This window comes from Chelonoidis abingdonii, chromosome 13, assembly GCF_003597395.2.
Source record: "Chelonoidis abingdonii isolate Lonesome George chromosome 13, CheloAbing_2.0, whole genome shotgun sequence".
NCBI classification, from domain to species: Eukaryota; Metazoa; Chordata; order Testudines; family Testudinidae; genus Chelonoidis; species Chelonoidis abingdonii.
Genome location: NC_133781.1, coordinates 6,438,414 through 6,447,526, shown reverse-complemented (window position 1 = coordinate 6,447,526; position 9,113 = coordinate 6,438,414). Strand labels below are relative to the sequence as shown.

The 9,113-nt window shown below is 55.4% G+C and overlaps 1 protein-coding gene across 2 annotated transcripts; it reads left to right on the top strand.

The window, feature by feature from the left end:
- The first annotated feature begins 4,631 nt into the window (after window positions 1-4,631).
- LOC142045773 (maestro heat-like repeat-containing protein family member 7) lies at window positions 4,632-8,589 on the top strand. 2 transcript variants are annotated; one of them, XR_012656957.1, is made up of 6 exons: window positions 4,632-4,733; window positions 5,104-5,239; window positions 5,455-5,549; window positions 6,996-7,148; window positions 7,592-7,741; window positions 7,883-8,589. XR_012656957.1 is itself a non-coding variant. In XM_075072049.1 (5 exons), the coding sequence occupies exons 1-5, from the start codon at window positions 4,647-4,649 to the stop codon at window positions 7,637-7,639; spliced, it is 519 nt and encodes a 172-aa protein (XP_074928150.1). In that variant the 5' UTR covers window positions 4,632-4,646; the 3' UTR covers window positions 7,640-7,849. The 2 variants fall into 2 exon arrangements, 1 of the variants encoding a protein (XP_074928150.1); XM_075072049.1 differs by lacking the exon at window positions 7,883-8,589 and having other exon boundaries at window positions 7,592-7,849.
- The last annotated feature ends 524 nt before the right edge of the window (window positions 8,590-9,113 follow it).

Here is a 9,113-nt window from a genome sequence, read left to right as displayed (position 1 = left end):
GCGGTATCCTGAGAAGCCCATGGTCTGGGACCCACCAGATGACGCCGGCGAGACACAGATACCCAGAGAGGGGGAGGTCGGAAGTGGCCCGGGGGTAGCTGACCCTGGTTTGGCTCCCGAAGAGCCGGAACCCATGTCAGTGTGTTGTGGCCAGGATCCCCACTGACAGCAGCGAGTCTTGGCCGCTGCTAGGGCCCCGGGCTGGAACGCAGTGGAGTGGGAGGGGCTGCGTTCCCCTGCCACCCGCCTAAGGGTGGCAGACTCCCCCTCTCCCTGGCCTGAGGAGGCCTTATTTATAAACTTACTATTTGAACTGCTGCTCAGCCCCTGCCTGAGGGTCTGAGCTCTGTGGCTGTTTATTGCCCCGCCCTGAACCAGGGCTTGGGGCTTTATAGACTTCCTCGTGGAACTGCTGCTCAGCCCCCTTGCTGAAGGAGATGAGCCTGAACTGCTTCCTGCCCCGCCCTGCCCAAGGGCCTGGGCTTATATACTGTGTTTGCTCAGCCCCTTGCTGGAGGAGCTGAGCCTGACTGCTTACTGCTCTGCCCTGCTTCAGGGCCGGGCTTATAGACTCTGTGTTTACCCGGCCCCTGCTGAAGGGCTGGGACTCTGCCTTGTTTAGAGACCATTTGTTTGCTCAGCTCCTGCTAAGGGGTCTAGGCCCTGGACGGATTGCTGCCTGTAGGGAGGTGCCCTGGCTCCCCGCCGCGCCTCAGAAGGATGGGCCCCAGCACTGGACTCTTACAGGGTTGTTGTCTGTTAGTTAGAACAGGAGTCAGGACTGTTGGCTTCTCTTTCTGGCTCTGTCACCACTTTGCTGTGTGACACCTTGGGTAGGTCCAATGGGAATAAGGTCAATTCCCTAACTCCAGGCAGCAGAGAGCCTGGGTGAGGAGGGAGGATCAAGCTGTCTGTGAAGGAGAAAGGGATGTTTCCAGGGGTTGAATGTCAAGACTTCTAAACTTTGCTAAAATGGCTAGTGTAGAAAAACAAGAAAGAGTTGGGGCCAAACTTTAACCTCTCTCTTTTTTAAAGCCCATTTGGAGATGTGAGTCCCAGAGAGCCACAGAGAGGGGGAGCAACTTGCCTAATCCCGAAGATCAATAGGCAGCAATGGAACCAGGAGTGACACTCCCTCTCAAAGCCAGGGGGACCGGACATTAGGGCCTGGTTGCAATTGCCAGCTGTGGGAGCGAGTGTGCAGCAGTGGTTAGCGAAGGGGTCCATCCGTGGCTCTGACACTCGGTGTGACCCTGAGCCAGTAGCTGAGGCCCGTTTGCCATTAGTAGGGTTGGGGTCCCATCGCTAAGGCCCAGGGGGGTTGGGAGGCTCCAGGAAGGTGTGTAAAGTGCTGGGATGTCAGGATCCTGGAGCCGCTGTCACCTTCACACTAGGGCAGTGTTCTGCACCCTGCTGTTGCAGGCTGAGTTTCTCCATCACCTGGCAATAAGACAGACTCTTGTTTTCACAGCCAGTTGATCGCCCTAGAGTCATCACCCTGCCTGCTGGCTGGGCAGGGTAACTCCTCAGGTTACCACCCTCTCCAGCCTGCCTTGGGCTTGGAGAGTGAGGAGGAGGGCGAGGGACATCTGCTGACCCTGAACATCCGCCATCCATCATACCACCACCTACAGCAAGTGAGTGGCATCACCTCAGCCGCCCTCGGTGGCTTCCCCTGTCTGTCTGGAGAGAGGCAGAAAGAGGGAGAGAGAACATCTCCAAAGGGGAATTTCATTTGCAAACAGCCCCCAAGAGCCCCTCACTCTCAGACTGGGCAGGGGCTTCTCCAGAGCCATCTCCAGTGTGTTTGGAAAGGTCCCAGCAATGGGGCTCCCAGACCTTCCCTTGTGGGACACTGTTCTTCAGGCTGAGAGTCTCTGAGCTGGGCCAGACACTGTGAGCTGCTGAGCATGGAAATCAATGGGGAATGAGGAGGGCCCTGGTTTTCCTGTGCCTAGGGTCTTTGTGACTTTGACATGGGAAATGGTTTCCCAGGAGAAGTCTGGACTCCTGGGTTCTGTTCCTTTTCTAGCCTGGGCGGGGGAGTGTGGCCTGGGATGACAGGAGGGGGCTGCTTGTCCAGAGTTACCGATGGTCTTTGGGACTAACCCCATTGCTTTAAAAGGATGAGACTTCCTGGATATTACAGCAGCAGCAGCAGGGATTAGGAGGGGGAACATTGGGAGCAGATCATGCAATGAACTCCTGCCAGTGTGTGTAGCTTGCATTCCCTGCACTCCTGTGTAGGGATAAGGGGCTGCTCTGGTTGGATCAGGGCTGAGGAGGGACCGAAAAGGCCCATGAGTGAAAGGCTGCTGTGACTCTAGTCTCACACCTGCTCCCCACTCAATTCCAGTATGGCCAGGCTCCTGAGGATGTTCAGGAAGAGGGCTCTGCAGGTGGCCCCAGAGCCTGAGGGAAGCAGCTGCCATCTTCCCAAGGAGCAGAGCAATCTCTCCGTCCCTGCTGGCAGGAAGCAGCTCCCATCCAAGACAGATGGTGGAAGTGCCTAGCCTTCTGATGAACAAAACCAGCTCCTGGCGCAGGCGCCGAGCTGGGAGAGGCCCTGACCAGGCCCAGATGGAGCTGGCTCAGGATGCGGTTTCGCAGACAGGACCCAGCCCAAGAGGGGCACTGGGCAGGGAGGCTCTGGGGCTTGTTGTGTGGGCAGCAGCGGCCCCAGGAGCCCAGCTCTCATTCCCAGCAGGAGGCATTGCCCTGCCTGGTCACTGAGGATCTTCCAGCCCCCTCAGGCCAGGAGGTGGAAGATCCCTGTGCCAGCACCAGCAGCTCAGCATGGGACTCAAGCAGCAGCGCCTGGGACTCTAGCAGCAGTGACGCCAATGGTCACTGCTGCTTTGTTGCAGGTGAGGAGCCACACTGGGCTCAGGGAGGGATGAGGACGGGGATCTGAACACCCTGAGTCCAGACACTCTCCCAGTGATATGGCAGGTGGGGGGTCCCCAGCCCAGATGTCTGGCCTTAGCCACATGAACCCCACTGACACCAGCAACAGTCACACAACTGCCCCTGCAGCAAGGGGAACTGGGAGTGGGGGCATCAAGAGCTGCTGCCACTTTGTCCCTTGGTGGTCCTGGGCTGGGGGAGTAGGCATCTCCCATGGAGTCCTGGACAGTAGAGGTGGGAGGGGGCTCTCTGCTACGGGCTTCTGAAGCTGTTGGAGGCTGAAGGCATCCCTGAGAGGGAGGTGTGGGGCCTGATTTGCCCTGGGTGCCTGAGGTTGGAAGGGGTGTCTTTAATCCCATTCTCTCCACAACGCCACTGTCCTTCCCCCAAGTGGCAGCAGGAATCACCCTGTTACCTTCTCTCCCTGGTGCAGGGACCCCCAGGGATTCACAGGAGGAGGAATGGCTAGACATGTCCACAGATGAAGCTGCTCTCAAGGTCATCAGAGAGCAGCTCCAGCGCAGAGAAAAGATACAAATGTTCCCCACCTGGGCTGGAACCAAGATTGTCCTGTCCCTTCCCAGCATCCCCACCCCCTACCAAGGGTCTTGTCCCTGATGATCCACCACCCCTAATGGGGCCCTTTTACATCCATGATGTGGGACCCCCAAGATGGGGGAGTTTGTCCCACAACAGTTGAGGTCTCTTCCCCCGACAGGCACTGTCCCAGTTCCTGATCCTGCTTGTGTAGAGTGGTGGGAGATTTGGACAATAGGCAGGTCCCCACAATCCCCCATTGAGGCCTGAGCCCTGGAGCTGGTGTGGGTGGGGCAGGAAGGTCCCTAGCTAACAGATTCTCTCTCGCTATACCCCAGTCCTGGTGGGTACAGGATGAGGGGCAGCAGCTCATGTTCCTGCAGGCCATCTACCCCACGTGTCTTGCTGCACAGGACAGAGGGCAGAACACGCTGGAGCCGTGCTGCTGCAAGGCGGCTGTGGTGGAGAGGATTGTGGTGAGTAGGCACATCATACGGCAGCTGGAGGGAGGAGAAAGACATCGGATTGACAGGGGGATCGCCGGGGTAATTGGTGGGGGCTGGGTGGTGTTGCAGGGGGCTTTCTTAAGGGACAGAGGAAGGAGCTGGGACTTCAAGCTAGAGCTCTGCCTGGTTCTCTTGAGCACAACCACAGGGCCTCTGGCTGTCTTGGGGAGTGAAAGTCTAAAAACCCACCCTTCCCGCCCACCCCCAACAGACACGCCCCATGAGATTCTGGTGATGGTTCTCAGAGAAGAGGCACACGCTCCTTCCTAGAGAAGCAGGAGGATCCCAGGGAATCAGCCCTTCTCTCTGATATGCTCTGAAATTCCTGGGAGATTGTGCTCTCAGTGACTCCCTACATGCCACCAAGGATTTTAGTAGCAGGGAAGGGCGAGAGTTCAGTCTCCTTTCTGGTGAACTGTTCAGGAATCAGGAGTTCTGGGAGGATGGGACCAGCCCCAACACTGAACCTTGTCCCAATCTGGAGAGACCCTGACAAGTTGTGATCTGCAGGATACAAGCTGTGTCCTGGGCGAAAGAATCTCCTTCTAAAGCTCTGTGATCAATGACTCAGCTATTTCCCCCCCTGCACATAACGTCTCGGGCCCCTGGGCCTGGGGGGGGGCTCATTTGCAAAGCACCACCTGACCATTTATCCTGACCTGCCTCCTTTCCCCACAGCATGTCAATCTCTGGATCATGTCCAGGGTGTCCCAGGAGAGAGCCAGGGCCATTAGAAGCAGCACGGCCCTGCTCAGATACGCAGTCACCCTCCCTGAGTTTGATGTAAGGGACCTCTGACCCCAGCTTCCTGACTCCAGGCGTAGGTGGGCTGGCTCCAATGGGCTGTAGGATCTGCTGCTGCAGAGGCTGTGGGTTCGGAGCAGGGAATGAGATAGGCTTGAGTCAAGTTCTTCTTGTCCTGGTCAAGTGTTGTCCCTGGGCCTTTAAGGGGACCATGCTCCACCCCCTGCTTGGCATCCCAAAGCAGCTCCTGGCTCTCTTGGCAGCAGAGCAAATGAAGGGTCAATCTCAGGCTCCTCTCCTCCAGCATCTCCTGCAGAGGGGCTAAGGGGAAGGAGCCTTCTGGCCCAGCGGGGACAGGGAGCTGACAGGAAAATGCTGATGGAGTCCCCTTTCCTCTCCCTTCCATTAGATCTCAGCAGAGTTCCCTAGGATGGGTCACCATGTGGCCCAGCTGGCTCTGTTTGTCAGTGACCCAGACAAGGATATCAGCCGGCAGGCCAGGGAGGGGACTTACCAGCTGTACCAGCTGCTGCTCCAACAGAGGGGTAAGGAATCCGCTGGGACACAGAACTCAATAAGGGACTGAGAGTGACCACAGGTGGATAATGGGACCCCGGACAATTTCTCTCAGATTGACCCCAGCTGGAGGTCAAGTCTCTCTCTGCCTCTGTTCTCCACTCCACTGTGCATCCACCAATGGGACTGGAAGGACACAGAAACTGCAACCAGAATTATCAAAGTGTCACTCTCTCTCTTCCAGGGCTGACCATACATGAGGCAGAAGACCTGTGGTGCCATGACTGGCACCAGGACAGCAGGCTCCTGGGCTATAAAAACACAGCCAGAGTGGGGGAGGTAAGGACACTGAGGCAGGGCATGACACAGCTCAGGGAGTGGGGCTAGCTGGAGTCCCTGCAGTGGATGCCTCCTGGAGACAGGACAAGAGCCCACTCCTTATTTCCAGCTCAGAGTTCCTCATCCAGCACCCAGTGGGACAGGCTGGTGCTAAAGGTCCCACATTGGAACCTCGCTAGTTGCCGTGATTTGAGTGTCTTACATAGACCCATTGCTACCTGGCATAAGGAGAATCCCCGGGGAGCGGGGAGGTGAGTTAAGATAAGATTATGGCTCTGGGTGTCTCTCTGCTCCTTGTCCCCCTGGCTGATCCCCAACTGTCTGAGAGGAGAGCATTGGGTCAGTCAGTCACCATTGCTTGATCAGAGCCTTGTTTAATTCCCTGCACCCAGTAGAAGCAGAAAAAAGAGGTGGGGTTTGCCCAATTCCATTGCCAGTCAGGAAGCAGAATGCCCCAACCTGGGAACTGGGTAGGGGACACAGTGAGCTACAGAGCCAATATGGACCACATGTGCCCCCCTCATGTCTCCAGACCCGGCCAGGGAATGGTAGGGTATCTGGACCTCAACCACTGTTCCAAAGAAGCACATTGTCACTGACCCAAGTTGCAGCTACTTGCTGCACAAATAGAAAACCAAAGACCCCCCCACGTCTCACAACTGTAGGGAGAACACCCAAACCTTGGAACACACCATAACCCAGTGCCCTCAGATTGGAGTCAAAGGTGAAATGGGTGATTTCCATGACATCACAGAGGAGACCCTGGAATGGCTCCTGGATCTACAAGTCCATCTACAGAATGCAGTTCTATAGATGCCACACGAGAGAGACTGTGTGAGCTTGTCCTGCCTCCCACAAGCTGAATTGCTGCAGCAGAAGTAAAGTTTCCAAGAAGTGTCTGTGATGGAGACAGGGACATGAGTCTCCTTATCCTTGTCAGATTGCAGATTAGATTCCCTTTGGAAGAAACCAAGGAGCTTCAGAGGCCTTACCCAGCTACTAGAGAAATCACTAATTTGGGTGGAATAAAACTTTGGTTTGTCAGCTCCAACTCCCACCCCCACCCTGCGCACACACTCCTCTAGCCACTGAAGTGCAGGAGATCTCTCTGCTGGAAGAATACAGGGTCCCCTACTATCTCTGTGCACTGCACAGCAGAGTGGGCCCTGCTCACCCACATTAGAGATCCATTTCCAGCCTATCATGATAAATTGCCCTCCAGAAAGAGCCACTGGAGGCTTTGGTCCCTAAGCCTCTGCCACCTTTTAAGAAAAGGGCTTTCTTGAGCCATGGGACCCTGAAAGCCTCCTGGGGAATGAACTGCCTTGGCTACAGCAGCTCTCTTACCCTCCCTTTGGGGCACCAGACGCTGAGACCATTCTATCTCCAGGACTTGGAGGCTGGCTCTGGACAATCTGCTAAAGCCTTGTGTCCTGTTGGTTTTAGGTCTTTGGAAAATTCTTCTCTGAGGGGCAGAGAAAATACTTCCTCCAGACAGCAATGCTGGCAATCAACGACCCCCTGCTGCATGTCAGGCAGGCTGGGCTACTCCTCACATACTCCATCCTGGGGGAAGCCCAGAAATGGATGGGGGACAAGGTAAGCAGCTCCATTAGACTCAGGAGACTGGAACGGGGCCCAAGTCTCATTCCCATCCTTTCACCATTCGCTGGCCTGGGAGCAAGGAGCCTAGTGGGGACTTCTGGACTTCATGGACTTCTGTTCTTAGGATGTGATGCTCTGCTATGAGCTCTTCCCCTCACTCCCATAGCCCTCCCCTCTTTCTTTGCTCTGACCCCCATCCCATTCCCCATGCTTTCAGGCAGAGATCTCCCTGCCCCATATGGCGCAGAAGGACTTTTGTGCCAGGGCTACAGACTGTCTGCCCAACTGAAGCTCAGGAAGCTCCACATTTGAGGAGGTGAGGATGGGACAGAGGCTCAGGGCCTGCTTCACCTCCCGCCCTTTATTCGTCCTTTGGCCCTTCTATGGGCTCTTAGAGGGTGAAATGAATAGGAACCTCCTCCCCACCTGTCTTCTAGGCCCTGGGGTGTGTGACTGCCTCCCAGATGGGTGCAGTCAGAAGCTGAGCCACCTCAAGGACCAGTGGGGACAGGTCACCTTGTCCTATGAAACCAAGCAGTGCTAGTTCTCAAAGAGGCTGAGAGGGAAGACCCCGCTCCCTCATGGAGGTAAGAGACATTTACTTCTTTGGGCATAGGGGTCTCCTGGGGAAGAAATGGGATCCCTGCTGCATAGCCTGGTTGGGAGCTTCCCCCATCCCTGGGACAGAGACATCTCCATCAATATGCCACTCTTGTTTTTTTTCCCAGGAAGAGGATCCCCAGCAAGAGGCTCAAACCTGTTCTCCTGGGAGTGTTTCTGGGAGGAGGCTCCCGTCCCTCAGTCTCCAACTCCATCGTGCAGTCTCATTCACATAACATCTCCGCTCTCCAGCTCCACTTCCTGCAGCAGGACAAATGAACCTTCAGCTCCTAGAGACCTGACTCTGACCTCCTTTTGATCAGCAATGGGGTTTCACCATCCCCTCAACAAACCTGTCAGCCTCTGAATGATGAATGTCAGAGTCACCAGAACCAGCAAAACTCCAACCGCAGCCAGTCGAGCCTTTGTGAACTTAGCCCCTCTGGAAACCAGGTCTGAACTGAAGAGGTCTGAACTCATGGACTCCTAGACTTTAAGGTCAGAAGGGACCATTATGATCACCTAGTCTGACCTCCTGCACAATACAGGCCACAGAATCTCACCCACCCGCTCTTGTAATAAACCCCTAACATATGTCTGAACTATTGAAGTCCTCAAATAATGGTTTAAAGATTTTAAGGTGCAGAGAATCCTCCAGCAAGTGACCCGTGCCCTATACTGCAGAGGAAGGTGAAAACCCCTCAGGCACTCTGCCAATCTGCCCTGGAGGAAAATTTCTTCCCGAACCCAAATATGGCAATCACCTAAACCCTGAGCATGTGGGCAAGACTTACCTCAATCCAATAAGAGCAGGATTGGGAAGTGCAGGTCTGTAACAGGGAAAAGAGAATGCTTTCCCCTGGGGTGCAGAGCCTGGGCCTTGCCAAACTGATTAGAGAATGAGTCCTACCTCAGAGGGACCATGTATTGGCCCCGAAAGAACCAGACTTCAGCGGTGATAAAGCCCAGCTGGGCTATGAACTGGAATGAGAACTAGGTAGGAAGTTGAAAGCAGCAAGGAAAGCCTAGAAGGGAATTTGAGAAGAGAGGTAGGATGTGCCCAGGGAAACCTGCAGCAAAGAGAAAAGAGCAGACCTAGCTGTTGTGTATAGAGCCCTGGGCTGCTACCAGTGTCAGGGTGGGACCGTGTTCCTCTAATGGCCCCAAAGGGGACAAACATGCACCCAGAGAAGGTTACCAAGCCCAGCAAGGGAGCTGCAGGCTGAGCCAGAGCCCCAGCGAGAGCAGAAGAACTTTTTTCTCTGGGAAGACCTCTTTGGACTTTCAGTGTGTGACAAGCTGAGCCCCAGAAGCGTGGACTAAAGGTGGTGAGCCAGCCAGAGGGCTGAATTACCAGGC

Bases quoted from the DNA above. Each gene is read 5' to 3' on its own strand.
- LOC142045773 (XM_075072049.1), top strand. From the start codon at position 4,647: ATGTCCAGGGTGTCCCAGGAGAGAGCCAGGGCCATTAGAAGCAGCACG. The intron at 5,240-5,454 runs GTAAGGAATCCG...TCTCTCTTCCAG, and splicing joins GCTGCTGCTCCAACAGAGGG to GGCTGACCATACATGAGGCA. The intron at 5,550-6,995 runs GTAAGGACACTG...TGTTGGTTTTAG, and splicing joins ACACAGCCAGAGTGGGGGAG to GTCTTTGGAAAATTCTTCTC.